Below are 20886 nucleotides of genomic sequence, written 5' to 3' on the forward strand. Positions count from 1 at the left end.
AAGGTAGCAAACAAGCTTTCTTCCAACTAACAATATGGCTCAGGTTTTGATCCATGCCTATAAATGGATCTTATCCAAAAAAGAACTACTTTGAAGTCAAGGAGACATGAACATGGACCCCCTGGCCAGGCTTCCATATTTGGTGCCTCTTTCGGACTCACTGTCTCCAGCCTCTTTCCACTTTCCAATCTATATTCCAGACTGTGGCCAGAAATAACTCTGAAAAACCTGTCTGTTTGAAAATCTCCAGGGCTCCCAACTGCGTTCAGAATAAAGCCCGTCCCGGACGGGCAGCCCCGCTCGGCCACGCCCCCCACGGCCCAGCCCCCGCTGGATCTCTCTGAGCCCCAAGCAGTGCGCACTTTCACACCTCGCTGTTATTATTAGCCCTGCTAGTTCCTTTGCCTGCAATGGCCTGGGCTTACCTTCTTTCTGCGTCTGGCAAATGGCTTTCCTCCAAAGGCTGGTTCAAATGTCACTGCTGCTCCCTCAGCGTCCTGACCCAAAGCAGAATTTATTACTCCAGTCGCTTGACCCTCCCCGCTGAGGGCACCTGGTGCCCAAGCATATTATACCACTCACCATCAATTACAGTACATTACTGGATACAGCTGGATCTTGTTTCCCGTTAATTGAGGCAAGGGCAAAAACCATTTCTTACCATCTTTGCTTTCAGAGGCCCAGGTATACAGCAAATGCCCTAAGTGTTTTAGAAGAAATAGATGTAGTTATGTGCAAAGGAACCGCTCACACAGCACCACAGCGATGATCTCAAAGAAAGTCCCCAATATATGGATAACTGGGGTAGCTGGCTTCCAATTCCTTCTCTACACATCATTACTTGTGATCCACAGAGCTCCTCCACCATGAAATAGAGAATAACTTTATCTTGTGCTCCTGAAGGGTATGAAGGGGGTCATACAGCAACCCCAAATTGCTACCAAAGCACCTTCGCTCTTCCCTCCGGTCAAAAGAGGAAGTTTTGTTTACACAAGGGAAAAGGCTGTGTTGCTAAAAGTATAGTTAAAAGCACTGGTTTAGGATAGTCCCTGGTGCTCCAATGATTAGGACTCGACGCTTTCATTGCTGAGAGCTCTGTGCCATCACCAAAAAAAGCCCTGGTTTTGATGGTCTCTTCCTTTACTTCCTCATGACTATCTATCTGTAAGCACCTCTTCCTAACTGGTTTTCCAGCCTCTAGTCCTTTCCTCTTCCATCCAACTTGCAAATTACTGCCAGAATAAATTTTCTAAAATATCATTTGAATATGTAATGTATATGATCACCAAACATCCAGCTGTACAACGAGAACACTAAACCGTAACCTGCGTCTACCTGAACATACTTCATACATGTCAACCCCTTGCTTAATTACCTGGAGCTGATCACTGTCTTTAATTTTTAATTCTACTTTTTAAAGAATGTTTTATTAAAGGGGAAATGGTGGGGGAGAGGTAAACTAGGAGCATGGGATTAACAGATATAAACTACTATACATAAAATAGATAAGCAACAAGGACTTACTGTATAGTACAGGGAACTATATTCAATAATCTGTAATAACCTATAACGGAAAAGAATCTGAAAATAATAGATATCAAACTGAACCACTTTGCTGTACACCTGAAACTAACACATTATCAACCAGCCATACCTTAATAAAAAAATAGCTTTATTATATATATATATATATATACACGAATCTAGTTGATTCTGCAAGTCTGTAAAGATAGTACCATGTGTCTATCTCCTGGTACATGCTATTTCACTATTATGAATTCGAATTTCATCCATGCTGATGCTCTTGTTTATTTTGCTGTTACATAGTATTCCACTGTGTGCCATACCACAGTGATTTATTCCTTCTCCTGCCAACCAACTCGGATCCTTTCCAAAGCTTTGCTATTACGGGTAACGTGGCTATCAACATTCTTGGTGCACAAGTGTGTTTGTACATTTCTGAACTGGGATGTTAGGTCATAAGGTATACAAATGTTCACCCTTATGAAATAATATCAAAGTTTTTTTTTTTTAAACAGACTCTAATAAGCCAGATAAAATTTTCCCTGCTGAAAAATAATTCAGTGTAACTACAACTTGCAAGATAAAATCTAAACCTGCCATTCCATGCCAGTTACCTTCTGGTCCCAAACTAAATTTCATACTTTCTCTCTTATTGTCCCTACTCACCCATCCAAGCACTTCCCTCTCCAGTTGGGCAGATTTGCTCCCGAATATAGAACCCAACTTGCTCATTTTCAACAGTGTAGGCTCTGCTCCTTCCTTTCTAGTGTATAATTTCCATGCACTCCTGCTACTGCCCTTGGGTTCTCCTTCCTTAAAGAAACCTACCCTGTGCACACCTGCCCACTGAAGTCTCTTCCCCCAACTCCTGAAGACCTGTATTCTGCACATCATAAGCCATCAGCCTTCACCCAGACCCACATCTTAGTGTGTTGAGTTTCTTGCTGCCTTTTTGGAAAAATGGATGTTCTAACTGCTGTGTGATCAGATGTCCTTGGGAACTCAGCATTTCCAAAGTCAGTATCTAGTACATTTCTCACCACTCTCTTGACAATGGAATTACTTAATTTTGGATTTGATTGTTTTCCACATAACGTTTCACATGATCATGTCTTATTTTCCCAATTAAGTCATCAGCATCTTAGAGTACAAAGACCATATTTTAAAATTTCATTGCAGTCTCTACAACATTGAATGCAGTCTCATGTGTGCAGCTAGAACTCAATTCAACAAATATTTAACACTTCAGTAGATACCTGAAAATGAAGAGGCTTGAAAGTGTGTTTCTAGAAAAATTATATTCTAGCGTACAATTTAGATATTATATATACGTGCATAAAATACATATACACAAAAGCTTAAGTGTGTGGATACACATTTGTACAAGCTTAGCAAGTACAATAAAGACAAAGGCGGTCTGGATAGAAACTTTCCAATCACAAAAACAAGAAACAAATAACATCCAAGCCTTTAAACTGCCTAAGAAGTTACTCTTTGGCAAAAACTCTTAGGTTGAGTTTAGTGCTGTGGCATCTGTCTCTGAAATATGTTAATGTTCATTTTTGTCATGACTGTGCCTGGGAGATAACTCATTTAGTTAAGTGACCTTTTCTCTCTCAGTTCTCTTTTGATCAAGTTGCTGCCCACCTGCCTAAAAACAATGCATGGTATAATATTTGAGGCAGAAAGAAACCATACTGTCTCCCAATTTAAAAAGTATACTTTAATTTTATTAGTATGAAATATTTTGAGAGAATTTATTGTATTTGTGACCCAAGTACATGATTTTTAAACATGAAAGGGTTTTAAGCAGAATCATACAATCATTTAGTAAAAGTGCTAGTCGTCAGATCCCGAGAAAAGCAGGAAGGCACTTTCTCTTTTTGGTGTGGATACTGTATTGAACATGTTGCTTAACTGGCTGTTTATTTGATGGAGTTTAATCTGCTTCCCTTTCGTCAGAGTCTTCCTCCTCAAACTCGACTAAAGGAGCGTGTCTGTTGGCCTGAGAACCTTCTTTGTAGAATACCTTCTTGATTGTGCCATCCTTTGGCGCCTTTATGGTATGCTGTAGAGACACAAGGCATGGCAGACAATGCTGTGATACTAACGAGGGTTGAGCACACACCAAGTCAAGACACAGGAAGAGTGAGAAATGAAGTCAGCTGCTTTGATGTTTTGTCATGTATCAGTGCTTCCCGACCTTTCTCACATCGCAGCACACTGAGAAAATCAAAACATGTTTATGGTGCACTTGGGGGTTGAGAGGCGTCATTACCTTGATACACCTGTAAACCATTCAAGGTCAATAATTGGGAAGCTCTGGATTAGCTAGTAATTCTCAGCCCAAGCTTCACAGTAGACTCTCAGCTGGGAAGCTTTTAAAAACTACTGATCCTTGGGCTCCCCTACAGGAAACCCCAATTCAACTGGACTAGGGAAGGATTTTTTTCCCCCTGATATTTAAAATGGTCTTAACTTACAAAATAAGACAAAAGAAAAATTGGGACCGATAGCTCCCAAAATTTACTTGGCAAGTGAACCCATGATTTCACTTACTTCCATTTTCATGGCAATCATAACCATCAGAGAGTCTCCAGCTTTTACTCTGTCTCCAGCTTTCACAAACACCTAGAGATTCAGAGCGACAGGTTAATATCTAAAAAGAGAGGTCCCTTGTGATGGTCTACATGCGGTCTGACAACTGGGCAAATTACACACCTGATTTGTGGTGCGCAGAGTTGGTACAAACGTACAGAGAAGTATGTGTCTATGTGCTTGTCTTGTCTGCCAAAGACAAACACACTGGCCCCAGTCAGAGCCCCACAGGTCCACCTGGCATTGCAGGCACTGTCATAGTGGGGTCACTCCTTAGTTCCCCACCTTCACCACCCCCGCCTCATCTAGTTTTCCTTGAATCAGTGAATACATTCTACATATTTCAAGTCTTTTTGTTTTCTTATGAACAGACAGACAAGACATATCACCAACAGGGAAGGACTATAGGCCCACATCGCTTTATTGTGCTTTGCACATAATGCCTTTTTTTTTTCCCTTTTTTTAAGAGATTGAAGGTTTGTGGCAACTTCATCAAGCACGTCTCTGGGTGCCATTTTCCCAACAGCATTTGCTCACTTTGTGCCTCAGTGCCACATTTTGGTAATTCTTGCAATATTTCAGTATTCCTCCACCAGTAAAAAGATTATAACTCACTGAGAGCAGTGATGATGGTTAGCATTTCTCAGCAATAAAGATTTTTAAAAAATTTTATTTTATATTGGCATATAGTTGATTTACAACGTTGTGTTAGTTTCAGGTGTATAGCAAAGTGATTCAGCTACGCATACATCTAAGTATTTTTTAATTATGGTATGTATGTTGTTTTTTTTCTAGACATGATGCTATTGCACACTTGACAGACTACAGTATAATCATAACTTTTATATGCACCGGGAAACCAAGAAATTCATGTGACTTGCTGTACTGTACTTGGTGGTAGAGAACCTCACAAGTAGAGATACTGTAGTATCTCTACGGTATGCCTGTACTACACTTAAATGTCTTCACGACAGGCAGAGTGCAGGGTCTTGCCTGGCTTTCTAGTTTTTAGGTTGTTAAAAGAATTAAACTGGTTGGCAACCCAGAAAAAAAATCTCTATTTTCCTTTTTTCAAGTATAAATTAAATCATATATGCCATATGGTTTTACTATCTTCTCGGTTAACATGGTTTTAAGTAGTTTTTAGAAACATCACACAGTAGAATTAGGTTCTGAAGTCAATGCGTTCAGGCCAAATTGTGAAAAATGAGAAACACGTCTCAAAGCCCCTCGATCACCCAATGTTGAGTGATAGTTTAGTGGCATTCGATGAAATCAACAATCTGGGTTTAGGCCAGTTATGAGGGGAAAAGTGCATCTTTAATCGTAAACCTGTGCAGGGATGCCCATATGACGAGGGGCCTGTTGGGAACTGAGACTGAATGAGTGAAAGGCAAGTGCAAGTTCCCCAGCCCACTGCCCTTCTGGGGCAAACATTTCCACACACGAGTGGTAGGTGAAATCATTCACACTATTTAAGTAGTTGTTTTCTTCTTCTATTTGTTGGTACCAAGGATTTTTATGACTTAAATGCAGTTGAGGGCACTCTATTGTACGCAAGTAAATAAAAGGAGACCACTGGTCTACCACCACTGGAAGTCATCACCAGTATGGATCTCATATCTGAATATATACTGCATTCAACACCAGACACGTTGTTCTTCACCAATACCTTTCAAATTTGGGATAATGCTTGGTGAATGTTCCATTTTAGTCAACTACTTTGATGGAATTCTCACTTCAAAGAAAAGTCCTTATCATAAATTAGGTAAATTTATGATTCACTGAAGACTGTAATATAGAACTTGAATCTTTGATAGATCTTCTTGTTTTCTTGAAATGGATGCTTTCCAATGAACAAGATTTAGAGAGGGGGAGAAGGATATATGAAACAAAGTTCAACAAAGACATTTATTGGGACTTACTGGACATCATTCTACATACATTCACGTCAATACCTTTTCAACAGTTCCAGTCATAGGAGCTACAGCACCCCCTTGGGTTTCTCCTGAGCTTGCTGAAGACAAGTATCGGGGAACCGGAATGCCAATCTGAATACTTCCATCCTATAAGTAGAAATGATATTTATAGGATATATATATAGGATGTATATTTATAACATAAATTAGAAATGAAATTAAGATATTATCACTGTAGTTTTATGAATAGGCCTGAGGTGATGATTATTTTCAAGCTATTTGTTAAATATGAGTCTTATTTAATACCAGGATTCTAACTAGCTTTGTGAAAGTCGGTCAGTCATGTCCAACTCTTTGCGACCCTCCAAGGAATTCTCCAGGCCAGAAACTGGAGTGGGTACCCTTTCCCTTCTCCAGGGGATCTTCCCAAGCCAGGGATCAAACCTAGGTCTCCCACATTGCAGGCGGATTCTTTACCAGCTGAGCCACAAGGGAAGCCCAAGAATACTGAGGCAGGTAGCCTATCCCTTCTCCAGCAGATCTTCCTGACCCATGAATTGAACCAGGATCTCCTGCATTGCAGGTGGATTCTTTACCAACTGAGCATTTGAGCAAATTACTAAACCCCTTTCAGTCTTGATTTCTACTATAAAGAAGTAATGGCATACATACCACAGAGGGGATTAAAAGAATTAAGTACCTAACTGTTGGTAAAAGACAGCCACTGTCTACAAGCCATTTTAGTAGCATCTCCACTCTCAGTTCCTTAGTCTAAGCCAGGAACTCTTCTTAAGAAATATATAAAATGTCCTTGATGGTCTCAATAACGTTATGAGGTGGGTATTGTTACTTATTCCTGTTTATAAATAGGAGAACTAAAACCTAGAGAGTTTAACTTGCTCAAGGTCAAGCAGATGCCGGTAGGGCCAGGATTTGAAAGCAAACAGCTTCACACATCAGAACTCATCAGTTCAGTTCAGTTCAGTCACTCAGTCGTGTCCGACTCTTTGCAACCCCATGGACTGCAGCATGCCAGGCCTCCCTGTCCATCACCAACTTCAGGAGTTTACTCAAACTGATGTCCATTGAGTCAGTGACTCCATCCAACCATCTCATCCTCTGTTGTCCCCTTCTTCTCCTGCCTTCAATCTTTACCAGCATCAGGCTCTTATTCAAATGAGTCACCGCTTCGCATCAGGTGGCCAAAGTATTGCAGCTTCAGCTTCAGCATCAGTCCTTCCCATGAATAGTCAGGACTGATTTCCTTTAGGATGGACTGGTTGGATCTCCTTGCAGCCCAGGGGACTCTCAAGAGTCTTCTCCAACACCACAGTTCAAAAGCATCAATTCTTCAGCACTCAGCTTTCTTTACAGTCCCAACGCTCACATCCATACAAGACTACTGGAAAAATCATACCTTTGACTAGACGGATATTTGTTGGCAAAGTAATGTCTCTGCTTTTTATATGCTGTCTAGGTTGGTCATAACTTTTCTTCCAAGGAGCAAGCATCTTTTAATTTCATGGCTACAGACACCATCTGCAGTGATTTTGGAGCTCAAAAAATAAAGTCTGTCACTGTTTCCACTGTTTCCCCATCTATTTGCCTTGAAGTGATGGGACCAGATGCCATGATCTTAGTTTTCTGAATGTTGAATTTTAAGCCAACTTTTTCACTCTCCTCTTTCACTTTCATCAAGAGGCTCTTTAGTTCTTCTTTGCTTTCTGCCATAAGGGTGGTGTCATTTGCCTATCTGAGGTTATTGATATTTCTCTTGGCAATCTTGATTCCAGCTTGTGCTTCATCCAGCCCAGCATTTCTCATGATGTACTCTGCATAGAAGTTAAATAAGCAGGGTGACAATATACAGCCTTGACCAACTCCTTTTCCTATTTGGAACCAGTCTGTTGTTCCATGTCCAGTTCTAACTGTTGCTTCCTGACTTGTATACAGGTTTCTCAGGAGGCAGGTCAGGTGATCTGGTATTCCCATCTCTTTAAAAATTTCCACAGTTTGTTGTGATACACACAGTCAAAGGCTTTGGCGTAGTCAATAAAGCAGAAGTAGATGTTTTTTTTGAACTCTCTTGCTTTTTTGATGATCCAGCGGATGTTGGCAATTTGATCTCTGATTCCTCTGCCTTTTCCAAATCCAGCTTGAATATCTGGAAGTTCACAGATCACGTACTGTTGAAGCCTGGCTTGGAGAATTTTGAGCATCACTTTGCTAGCATGTGAGATGAGTGCAATTGTGTGGTAGTTTGAGCATTCTTTGGCATTACCTCTGTTTGGGATTGGAATGAAAACTGACCTTTTCCAGTCCTGTGGCCACTGCTGAGTTTTCCAAATTTGCTGACATATTGAGTGTGGCACTTTCACAGCATCATCTTTTAGGATTTGAAACAGCTCAACTGGAATTCCATCACCTCCACTAGCTTTGTTCGTAGTGATGCTTCCTAAGGCCCACTTGACTTCACATTCCTGGATGTCTGGCTCTAGGTGAGTGATCACACCATCATGATTATCTGAGTTGTGAAGATCTTTTTTGTATAGTTCTTCTGTGTATTCTTGCCACCTCCTCTTAATATTTTCTGCTTCTGTGAGGCCCAGACCATTTCTGTCCTTTATCGAGCCCATCTTTGCATGAAATGTTCCCTTGGTATCTCTAATGTTCTTGAAGAGATCTCTAGTCTTTCCCATCCTGTTGTTTTCCTCCATTTATTTGCACTGATCGCTGAGGAAGGCTTTCTTATCTCTCCTTGCTATTCTTTGGAACTCTGCATTCAAATGGGTATATCTTTCCTTTTCTCCTTTGCTTTTTGCTTCTCTTCTTTTCATAGCTATTTGTAAGTCCTCCTCAGACAACCATTTTGCCTTTTTGCATTTCTTTTTCTTGGGGATATTCTTGATCACTGCCTCCTGTACAATGTCACGAACCAGAACTCATGCTCTTCACCAATCCATTCTACTGCCTCTGCCATTATACTGTTATAGCACACAGACTATGGAAGCAATGCCTCGCAAAAGGAGATCATCCTTAACTCCAAATATACAGTTTAATTACTGGAATACTGAAGGCATCTCATCACAAAGTACTCTGGTCTGGAAGATGGTTCTCAAGTGTGAGAAGGCTCTGAAGAGGTCACAGGAAATTTGATAATCCACTTCCTTTCTTCGCCCACACAGAACGCTAAGGTCTCCTAACAAGCTCCTAATCATATCCATGCCAAGCCTACCTCAACCATCCTTCAACTGCCAAGAGACCACCACTAACCCACACGCACCTCCCCTGTAAGGAGTATCTGGTCCACAGACTCCTCCCACAATGGTCACCTCCTCCCAAGTCTCCACAATTCCCAGTGCCAGGAGGACAGTGGTTGGGGGAAGTGTTTAGAGTATTTGAGAATTAAAGGAAGAAATGGATATGTGTCTGTCAGTGAGAATCTGTGAGAACAGATGTGGTGAATGGAGAAATAGAGAGGTAGAAACGTGACAAAGATTCAGACTGAAAGGGGGATAGACACAAAGTCACAGCAGTGAGAGAAGGAAACAGGGTGTGCTGCTCGCCCTCATCCCTCTGAGGGCACTGTGTGGCATGCAGGATCTCTGACTAGAGATTAAAACCATGCCCCCTGCATTGGAAGCACAGAGTCTTAACCACTGGACTGCCAGGGAAGTTCCAAAACAGGATCTTTCTAATTTCTCAGTGGAATACTTCTGGTCAAGCAATTTTCTCCCAAACTCCAATAGTGTTATTATAAAACACTAAAAAGACATTACCATGGAAAATAGGTAAATAGTGTTTTTCAGGATAATTAGCTTAATTTTACTAGCAACTCCATTAACAGAAGATTTCAGATAAGTGCAGTCTCCCTCACTGCAAAGATCACCAAGGACATGGAAAGTTTTATCTTCAATCTGAAAAAACAAAAAATTAAGATCCTTAAAGTAAATGAACAACCTTACAGAATTAAAATCAAAATCAATTCTTTACTGTTAATAGTTTCAAAAGGAAACAGGTAAAAACATTTTTTTAAATCATGCAGGAAATTTCCTAAGATTCATAAACAAAATAGTCTAGAAAGAAACAGCAGTAAGATAATTAAAAGAAAAAAAAAATAGTTATGTAACATATCTACAGTAGCACCATAATGCTACGGATAAAAGTTCCTTTAAGAATAATAATAAGAAAGTGAGATAGAAATACAAATCAAAGTAAGAAAAATTATTAAAATTCAGTTGAGTATATTATATGTTAATACTCATTTCTGAGTATCCAAAGTAAATTGAGTTTTACTGTGCAAAAGTTAGTGATGAATAATGCCAGAATCTCATAATTAGATTGATTTCTTTTATCTCACCAACATGGAGATTGAATTTATGGGTTTTCAGTTATGATTTAAGAAGATAAGTTAGCTGGAGATTGAGCACAGTTTTCTTACTCTGAGAGACAGAGTACCAAAGAACAGATTTCACACTTAATCTTTTCAAAGTAGCTGACAAAAGGACATGAAATCATGCTGTTCTAAAGGATGTTTTCTCATTTATATACACAAGAAAAAATTTCCCCTATACACATAAAATTCATTTAAATCTTCTTTATTTTTCAATTCCCCTGTTAAGAGTCAGAGTCCTGTGGCTATTCTTTTCAAATATATTATATAGGTTAAAGTGAAATAGGTCACACTGCAGTATTTATACATGGTTCTCATCTATCCTAAGTTAAATATGACATTTCATTCTGCGTTGTAACCTACTAAGACAGCCATTTGAACGTCTGTGGAATTCTCAGGATATAAAGGTTAGATTGGGAACAGTTTTGTTTAAAGACGTATAGAAGCTCATTCTAAATTTGTGAAGGTAGTTCCATGAGCAGACCAGAACAAATCTGCAATTTACTTTACCATTTACCAAGGGATAAGAAGGGGTCCCTAAACCAGAGGTTACCAATATTAATTGCAACCCATATACTTAAGTTGATTTCCCATCATTTGTCTGAATCACAGAGAAAGGAAATCAATGTGTCTCAAAGTGTTGGGGAATCTAAAGAGCATCATTGATAAATTCATTTTGTTGGATTTGAAATCTCTTAGCTCATAGGAAAAATGATTTATTCTATTTTCTGAATTTTATACTCACTATAGGAATTTGGTTGAGTTCTCACATTGTTTTTTAATCCTTTGGCATTTTATTTTGCCAATGTAATGGATTTTTTAAAACTGAGGTCTATCACAAAAATTTTGACTAAAGAGCCTCAAAGTATGACCTGTGGATCCCATGGGGTCCCCCAAGCCCCTTAAGGAGTTCCACAAAGTCAAACAATTTCTTAATAACATAATATTGTCTTTTTTCTACTCTCATTCTCTTACAAGTATATAGTGGAATTTTCTAGAGATTCTAGGACACATGATAATGATATTACTCTGATGGCTAATGGAATGTGTGCTTGGTGATAATCTTTTCTCAGTTTATCCTGCGACTCAACAACAAAAACCCAGCCAGATTTTTTTAGAAAGGCAAATAACTTGAATAGATATTTCTCTAAAGAAGATAAGTAGGCAATTAGCAATGAAAAGATGCTTAATATCATTAGTCATTATGGAAATACAAATCAAAACCATAGTAAGATACTACTTCCATACCTTAGGGGTTTTTTGTTTTTAATAAAAACAACAACAACAACAAAACAAAGTAGCTAGAATATAAGTGTTGGCAAGGAGGGATGTAGAGAAATTGGATTTTTTTGTGCACTGCGGATGGGAATGTAGAATGGTATGGACACTATGGAAGAGTATGGTAGTTCCCCTCAAAATTAAAAAGAGAATTACCATATGATACAGGAATTCTACTTATTTGGGTACATGCCTAAAAGAATTGAAAACAGGGTCTCGAAGAGATACTTGTATACAGATGTTCACAGAAGCATTATTTATAATAGGCAAAAGATGGAGGCAACCCAAGTGTCCACTACTCATCTATGTATTTAGATTGGATAAATAAAGTGTAGTACATACATGCAATGGAATATTATTCAGCCTTAAAAAGGAAGGGAATTTGGATGGATACTACAACAATGGAAGGGCCTCAAAGACATGCTAAGTGAAATTAGCTAGTTACAAAAGGAGTAAGCGCTGAATGATTCCACTTATACGAGGTACCTAGAGCAGTTCAATTTGCAGAGACAAAGTAGAATGGTGATTGCCAGGGCCCAGGAAGGGTGGGTGGAGGAGGGGGAGTGGACCCTTTTAATTGGGACAGAATTTCAGTTCTGCAGGAGAACAGTTCTGCAGATGGATGGTGGTGATGGTTGCACAACAATGTGAATGATTTAATGCCATGAAATTGTATGCTTAAAAATGGTTAAAAAGACAAATCACATATTATGTACATTTTAAAAACATACATTAAAACAATAACACATTTTTTTCTCGGTGTAATTTTCTAAACGGTAAATATTAATAGATGTAACTAATACAAACAAAAACTCTTTGGGGAATCTCAATAACTTTTAAGAGTGTACAGAGGTCTTGAAACCAAACATTTGAGAACTGCTGCTTTAGATATAAATACATTCACATAATTTAGGGGCTTTTTAGATGTCTTATATCAAATATTATTATCATTATTTTTTTAACCAAGTTTTTATTCTTAAGGAAATTACAGCCAAACTGAGTAAATAATCAGAAACTATATAGGGAGTAATTTTTCCAAATTGGTCTGAAATAAAAGCTTATGACATTCTCCTAACTATAGTCATGATAATCAATGGCTTCAAATAAAGTAGAGAGTGAAAACATGCTCTACTCAGTATGAGAGAAATCAGATTCAGCTCTGAGCTGTAGAACAAAACCAAGGAGGCTTACCTGCATGCTATATGATCCATCACGGTTATATGTTACAGCTATGGCTACATCTTTATGGAAAAAGTGGGGAAATTAAAGAACAGTTAGAAGACATACAGTTTATTCAGTAACTGAGGTTCTGAAAACCTCACTTTCAACCTAAGGAAAACTAGTTTTTAAGGATATCAACATCTTTTAACTCCCTGACAATAAAATTTTAAAAAATTAAAAAATCAGACAGGTTTCAATAAAGGTGAATTTCAGACTTTTCTTGTTTAAAACTGAAGTTCTAACTCTTTTACAGTTATAGGATATTTCGGATATTTCCCCCTCAACAAGAAAGGCTGTAGTGTCATAGTAGAAAACGTAATTAATTGGGAAAGAGAAGTTCTGGCTTAAGGCCCAAATCTGCCATCCATGGTATGATCATCTCTGTGAGCCTAAGACATTTAAACTCCTGCTTTTCTTAAAAGCTATATATGATAAACCCACAGCAAACATTATCCTCAATGGTGAAAAATTGAAAACATTTCCCCTAAAGTCAGAACAAGGCAAGGGTACCCACTCTCACCACTAACTATTCAACATAGTTTTGGAAGTTTTGGCCACAGCAATCAGAGCAGAAAAAGAAATAACAGGAATCCAGATTGGAAAAGAAGTAAAACTCTCACTGTTCGCAGATGACATGATCCTCTACATAGAAAACCCTAAAGATACCACCAGAAAATTACTAGAGCTAATCAATAAATATAATAAAGTTGCAGGATATAAAATTAACACAGAGAAATCCCTTGCATTCCTATACACTAACACTGAGAAAACAGAAGGAGAAATTAAGGAAACAATTCCATTCACCATTGCAATGAAAAGAATAAAATACTTCGGAATATATCTACCTAAAGAAACAAAAGACCTATATATAGAAAACTATAAAACACTGATGAAAGAAATCAAAGAGGACACAAATAGATGGAGAAATAAACCATGTTCATGGATTGGAAAATGAGTATACTACCTAAAGCAATCTATAGATTCAATGCAATCCCTCTCAAGCTACCAACGGTATTTTTCACAGAACTAGAACAAATAATTTCACAATTTGTATGGAAATACAAAAAACCTCAAATTGCCAAAGCAATCTTGAGAAAGAAGAATGGAACTGGAGGAATCAACCTGCCTGACTTTAGGCTCTACTACAAAGCTACAGTCATCAAGACAGTATGGTACTGGTACAAAGACAGAAATATAGATCAGTAGAACAAAATAGAGAGCCCAGAGATAAATCCATGCACCTATGGACACCTTACCTTTGACAAAGGAGGCAAGAATATACAATGGAGAAAAGACAATCTCTTTAACAAGTGGTGCTGGGAAAACTGGTCAGCCACTTGTAAAAAAATGAAACTAGAACACTTTCTAACACCATACACAAAAATAAACTCAAAAGGAATTAAAGATCTTAACGTAAGACCAGAAATTATAAAACTCCTAGAGGAAAACATAGGCAAAACACACTCTGACATAAACCACAGCAGGATCCTCTATAACCCACCTCTCAGAGTAATAGAAATAAAAGCAAAAATAAACGAGACCTAATTAAACTTAAAAGCTTTTGCACAACAAAGGAAACCATAAGCAAAGTAAAAAGACAGCCTTCAGAATGGGAGAAAATAATAGCAAACAAAACAACTGACAAAGAATTAATCTCAAAAATATACAAGTAACTCCGGAAGCTCAATTCCAGAAAAATAAACGACTCAATCAAAAAATGGGCCAAAGAACTAAATAGACATTTCTCCAAAGAAGATATACAGAGGGCTAACAAACACATGAAAAGATGCTCAACATCACTCATTATCAGAGAAATGCAAATCAAAACCACAATGAGGTACCATCTCACGCCAGTTGGAATGGCTGCTATCCAAAAGTCTGCAAACAATAAATGCTGGAGAGGGTGTGAAGAAAAGGGAACCCTCTCACACTGTTGGTGGGAATGCAAACTAGTACAGCCACTATGGAGGACAGTGTGGAAATTCCTTAAAAAACTGGAAATAGAACTGCCATATGATCCAGCAATCCCACTGCTGGGCATACACACCAAGGAAACCAGAACTGAAAGAGAACACGTGTACCCCAATGTTCATCGCAGCACTGTTTATAATAGCCAAGACATGGAAGCAACCTAGATGTCCATCAGCAGACAAACGGATAAGAAACCTGTGGTACCTATACAGAATGGAATATTACTCAGCCATTAAAAAGAATACATTTGAATCAGTTCTAATGAGGTGGATGAAACTGGAGCCTATTATACAGAGTGAAGTAAGCCAGAAAGAAAAACACCAATACAGTATACTAACGCATATATATGGAATTTAGAGAGATGGTAAAGATAATCCTATATGCAAGACAGCAAAAGAGACACATGTATTGAACAGTCTTTTGGACTCTATGGGAGAAGGCGACAGTGGGATGATCTGAGAGAATAGCATTGAAACATGTATATTATCATATTGTGAAACAGATCGCCAGTCCAGGTTCAATGCATGAGACAGGGTGCTCAGGGCTGGTGCACTGGGATGACCCTGAGGGATGGGATGGGGATGGAGGTGGGAGGGGGGTTCAGGATGGGGAACACATGTACACCCATGGCTGATTCATGTCAATGTATGGCAAAAATCACTATAATACTATAAAGTAGTTAGCCTCCAATTAAAATAAATAAATTAAAAAAAATAAAAAATAAAATAAAATCCTGCTTTTCTGATCCATTCTGACCCATTAACTGGGTATGAAAATGTAAATGATTAAATGAATGTGAAAGCACTTTATAAACTGTATCAGACTATACAAATATAATGCAAAATATACTTATATCATTATGTGACTAGAGAATAGGTTAAACACTATGCTGCTGCTGCTGCTGCTAAGTCGCTTCAGTCGTGTCCGACTCTGTGCAACCCCAGAGACGGCAGCCCACCAGGTTCCCCCGTCCCTGGGATTCTCCAGGCAAGAACACTGGAGTGGGTTGCCCTTTCCTTCTCCAATGCATGACAGTGAAAAGTGAAAGTGAAGTCGCTTAGTCGTGTCGAACTCCTAGCGACCCCATCAACTGCACCCTAAAGACTACCCTAGGAGATGGAAATTTTGTGGAAGAGCATGCAGACCAAAGTCATTTCACCTACACCTGACACATTAACCAGCACTCTGAGGCTCCTAGCTCAAGTCTGTTTCCAGCCTGACCTTCCTGCTCCAAAACTCTGGTTAGTCATTCCCAGCAGGATCCTCCACTGGCATCTTAAAATAAACCTAATGGGGCCAACAAATCATCTCCCCTTCCACCTGCCTTCCCTCCTGACCTGTCAACTCCATGACTGACACTGTTTTTCTCATCATCCAGGTTTATAACTTGTCATTCTGGCCTTATCCTCCATCCTTTGCTTTTCACCTCCAATAGCCACCACAAAGCTGCCAAGTTCTTGCCCCTGAAGACCTGTGCTCTACATTTCTTCCTGTCCATTCCCATCACTCTACTCTGGTTCAGGCCCATGGCTTCTGGCCTGGCTGACTTAAGAGGGCCTCCCTAAATTTCCTGCTTCCTGTCTCAACCATTCCAGCTGATGCGGCCCAGCATGGCCCCCCAAAACTCAAAGTACTTGGCTTGGTATGGAAGGCACCAAACTCCCAGTCCTGTTGCCCACCATCCTTCTATATAGCCCTGCGTTACAAACAAATGGGAAACTGCACCATTCATATTCTCCACACGTGCCTCTGGCCTTCTCCACAATTGTGCCTCTTTGCTAATGCGCCTCCTTCCCACTTTGCTGGTCCCCAGCCACACCACCTGAGACTCCATCCATCATTCACATCATACTCACTCACTGTCCTTGGGAAGAGTCTGTTTAGGTGGAACAAATCCTCTCTCCTGTGAACATTTAGACTTCTGCATATAAAGTGCCATTATGATTCTCCCCTCATCCAATTTTAAATGACAGTGATTTTTCTCTTTATCAGTTGTTTTTAATAATTGCAAAAAATATTCACAAAAGTTAAATACTGAGGTATATAAAAAGTGAAAGTCCCCTTTATTGCCCAGATGTATTATTAAACACTTTAATGTGTGAATCCTTTTAGACCTTTTTGAATGCATAAACTTATATTTTTCTTTTATAAAAATAACATATTGCTATACACATTGTTCAGCAACCAGTTTTTAAAAATTAACATGTGACATACATGTCTACTTTGCTCTTTCCATAGTAACGAGGAGATAATTTAATAATAATGATTTTGATGATGATAGCTACTGTTGACTGCTTGCTCTAGGTCATTCAACAAGCTAAAATGCTTTATATGTATTGTTTCATTTAATATACACAACAACCCAAGGAAGCAACTGCCATGAGTATCTCCACTTATAGCTGAGGACACGAGATGCTTAGAGAGTGTGACTTTCCAAGGGTCATAGACAAGAGGGGAGCAGAATTCAACCCATAGAATCTGACTCCTGGGCCTGCATTATTAAGCCCTACACCATCCATATTGTCAACATATATAACTTCTCCTTTGCCAAATGGTAAACGTCTTAACATCTTTTTTTACTTCTTCACATTACTCAGAATATTTTGTGTTTTCAAAAACTTTGTACTGAGTGTATGAATGAATAAAACTTTTCCTCCCTATATCTTATCAATATCTTTACACTTTCTTAAGAGAAAATATATTCAATTACACCAGATCAGTTTACTTTTAATTTATAAGATACGAAAAGTGTTTAACTGACAGGAATGCCAAAAGAATCATAGTAAAGACACTGCCGGGAAAACTATTTTATACATTATAGAGTAACTGAATTTGTTCCTCTCTCCTCTAGATACTTAACCCCCACAAGAGAACCTTAAATATCCTCTTGTAAATTTGATATGTGTTTAATATCCTCTTATATGTTTATATAAGGTATATACATTTAGCATGGTGCAGTGTTAGATAAGCACATGTTCCCTAGACAGTGGGTTCAAATTCTGGCTCTACCAATTACTTTTAGTATGACTTCAAGAAAACTATTAATCTCTCTAAGCTTTGGTTCCCAATTTATAAAGTTGACGCTAATAATAACACTGACCTCAATGGCCTATTCTGAAAATGCAAATGAAATAATCCATGGAAAGTGCTTAACAAAGGGCCTGATATATATCAAACACTCAATAAATCTTAGCTACTGTTATTGAGGGTAGGGCAGGGTTCTGTGAAACATGGCTATAACAAAGGAAGATTATTTTTCAAGCTTTAAATATATAAAATGCTGGGTTGTTTTTACTGAGATCATCAGGAGTTGGTTCTCCTTTAGATTCACAAATGATTTTGGGCCCTTAGACTTCCTGTTTGGAGCACTCTCTTATTCAACCATGGTCACTACTGATTAGCATATATGAGAGACTCAACATAATATTTCTGAAAGCTGTTATATTCAGACCTGGATTATCATTGAAAAATACTACAAAAAAGATGTAGTGAACATCATTTATATTGATTTCTCAATTATATATTTATTTTAAAATTGAAATGCAACATAATTCAAAATACTGCTTAGTAAAAATTCACACCAAGTAATACCATTGGCTCCTATGAATTATAATCATACATGTGATTTTTCTGTTTAATTCAGGTTGAAGAGGCCACTGAAACTTTGCTGCTGATACCTGTGTTCAGCACAGAGGAGTCTAGAGCAAGATACTCCCAGATTTTGCTGTTTTTTAGGATGAAATAACTACAACAGCATAAAATGGATAGGTTAACCACTCACAGAAGGCTGCTTTATAAGGGATCTTTGCAAATGTTCTTTCCATGTACTCAATGCAAATAGGGCAATGACCATCTAGGTTCAGAATGAAAAAATGCCTAAAGAGCTACTTATTAATGAGTGACTGGTATCTACCCAGAGTTGAGGTAAAGAAAATCCTACTCTGTCCAGGGAGGAGGGTGCTGTGATGATCTCTGTTATACTTGGTAGGCACATTCTGACAATGGAGCTCCCACAGTTCAATGAACCTCACATTCAAGGTTATCCATCCCTCCCAGCTCTGGCTCTGCACCCCTCTGACTTCCCAGGTAAACTGTCCTGCAACAAAAGAAATACAGCCAGTTGTTGTCATAGGATTCTGGTTCCTCTGGAACACTGTTCAAGCCATAAGTTTACAAACCATCTTCTGGCTTAAGTGTCATCTCTTTCAGACTTCAGTTACAATAAATCAGGCCCCATACCGGGCCCATCAATTAGTTGGCAATCAAAAATCAATTTTCTACTGGAAAAGTGGTGGAAACAGCACAGGGGGCAAGGCCAGAAAGACTGGGTGTCAGTCTTGGTTCTGCTACTTAATAGCCTTGAGTAACTGCTCCTCCCCTATCTCAGTTTCATCAGCAATAAGCGGGTCTAACAGTGACTCCCCCTCGTTAATGCTGCCTGGTGAGCAGTGGGGTGGGCAATCCTCCTCCCCTGGAGAAGTTTGGTTATTTTCTTCTTTAGAAGTCATACAGACTCACAGAAAAAAATGGCAGAGCCATGAAAGTACAAAGAAGAGGAGGGAAAAAAGTGCCTCAAATCCTAGCATCCAATGCTAATCTCACTAATGTTTTGTATATATTTCATTTTCCTATGTATGTTTTAGGACCTATTTTTAAAATATTTACCAAATATAAAACAAGTGTGAAAAAGAAAAATAAATATCATTAACTCTACCACCCAGAGCCAATTCTATTATTTTGGCATGCTTCCTTCTAATGTTTAGGCTAAGGATCTTAAAAAATGTAATTGATCATGGCCAGGCTGAATTCTTTTTTTTTTCAGTAAATGTGATCTATTTCTATGAAGCACATTTCTTTTTTAATAAAACATTACTTACTGTTTTTACCATCCCTAAGAGTCATGTTTCTAGAGTAACAGATATTCAGTCTTCTTCCACTGCTGGATGCAAAAGGAGAGTATTGATCTAGATAAAATTTAAAATTCAACAACAAATTTATGAACATCAAGCCTACTAACAAAAGAAAACATAAAACAGAGGTCCTATACTGACAGCTCAAATATGTTTTCTTTATTCTATGCAATGCTTTAAATTTAGACACTTTTATTCACATCTCAGGAAATTTTACATGAAAAAAATCCCAGTTTTTCTTGAAAAATCAGAATATTTACCACCTCAACTTTCCACCTCTGGCAGCATAAACTGCACAGTGGTCACAATTCTGACAGGGCAAATGCATTCTAGGTCGCCCGGATCCTCACTACTCACTAGTTTTCTTTCACCTGGCCTCTTCCGCTCTTCTCTGTTACTGGTCTTCCTCTAGAGACTTGTGTGTTCACCCTCTGTTAGACAATTTCCAGGAGCTATGGAGTAGCTAAATTGAAGCAATTTATTCTGAAACTCCTCTCTGGGCTGCTTATAAATTTTAATTTAAAAAGGAAAGTGAGAGTAAGAGGACACTCCATTCCAAAAAAGCTAAGTCCAGGCTGAGGAATACCAGATGGGGTACAGGTAGATGCGTTTATTTAATGTAAAAGGACAAAATGAGGACAGAGCACAAATCTCCAAATGTAGCTATATGTTTTAAGCTTTCAATATAACTTAAAATGTTACTTATTAATTCACGTATGGCTGCGCTGGGTCTTTACTGCTGTGAGGGCTGTTCTTGTCTAGTTGCGGTGGGCGGGCTTCTCACCGCAGTGGCTCCTCTTGTGGAGCACAGGGCTCTAGGCTGCAGGGGCTTCAGTAGTGGCAACACATGGGCTCAGTAGCTGCGGCTCCCAGACTCCAGAGCACAGGCTCAATAGCTGTGGTGCACAGGCTTAGCTGTTTCACAGCATGTGGGATCTTCTTGGACCAAGGGTTGAACCTGTGTCTCCTGAATTGGCAGGCAGGTTCTTTACCGCTCAGCCACCGAAGTGAAAGTGAAGTTGCTCAGTCGTGTCCGACTCTTTGCAACCCCATGGACTGTAGCCTACCAGGC

The 20886-nt window shown here is 38.8% G+C and overlaps 1 protein-coding gene across 2 annotated transcripts in view; it reads right to left on the reverse strand.

Moving 5' to 3' along the window:
- Positions 1–3264: 3264 nt before the first annotated feature.
- The window catches only part of MCCC1 (methylcrotonoyl-CoA carboxylase 1 (alpha)), a 59426-nt gene continuing 41804 nt past the window's right edge, over positions 3265–20886 (reverse strand). For both annotated transcript variants that reach the window (XM_010855643.1, XM_010855644.1), the window contains 6 exons: positions 19782–19868; positions 12904–12953; positions 9821–9958; positions 6081–6188; positions 4084–4155; positions 3265–3592 (listed from right to left, as the gene is read on the reverse strand). In XM_010855643.1, coding sequence (XP_010853945.1) covers positions 3464–3592; positions 4084–4155; positions 6081–6188; positions 9821–9958; positions 12904–12953; positions 19782–19868 — 584 coding nt within the window. In that variant the 3' untranslated portion in view covers positions 3265–3463. The remainder of the gene's footprint in view (positions 3593–4083; positions 4156–6080; positions 6189–9820; positions 9959–12903; positions 12954–19781; positions 19869–20886) is intronic.

Source organism: Bison bison, unplaced genomic scaffold, assembly GCF_000754665.1.
Source record: "Bison bison bison isolate TAMUID 2011002044 unplaced genomic scaffold, Bison_UMD1.0 scf7180017864367, whole genome shotgun sequence".
In the NCBI taxonomy this organism is placed as follows: domain Eukaryota; kingdom Metazoa; phylum Chordata; class Mammalia; order Artiodactyla; family Bovidae; genus Bison; species Bison bison.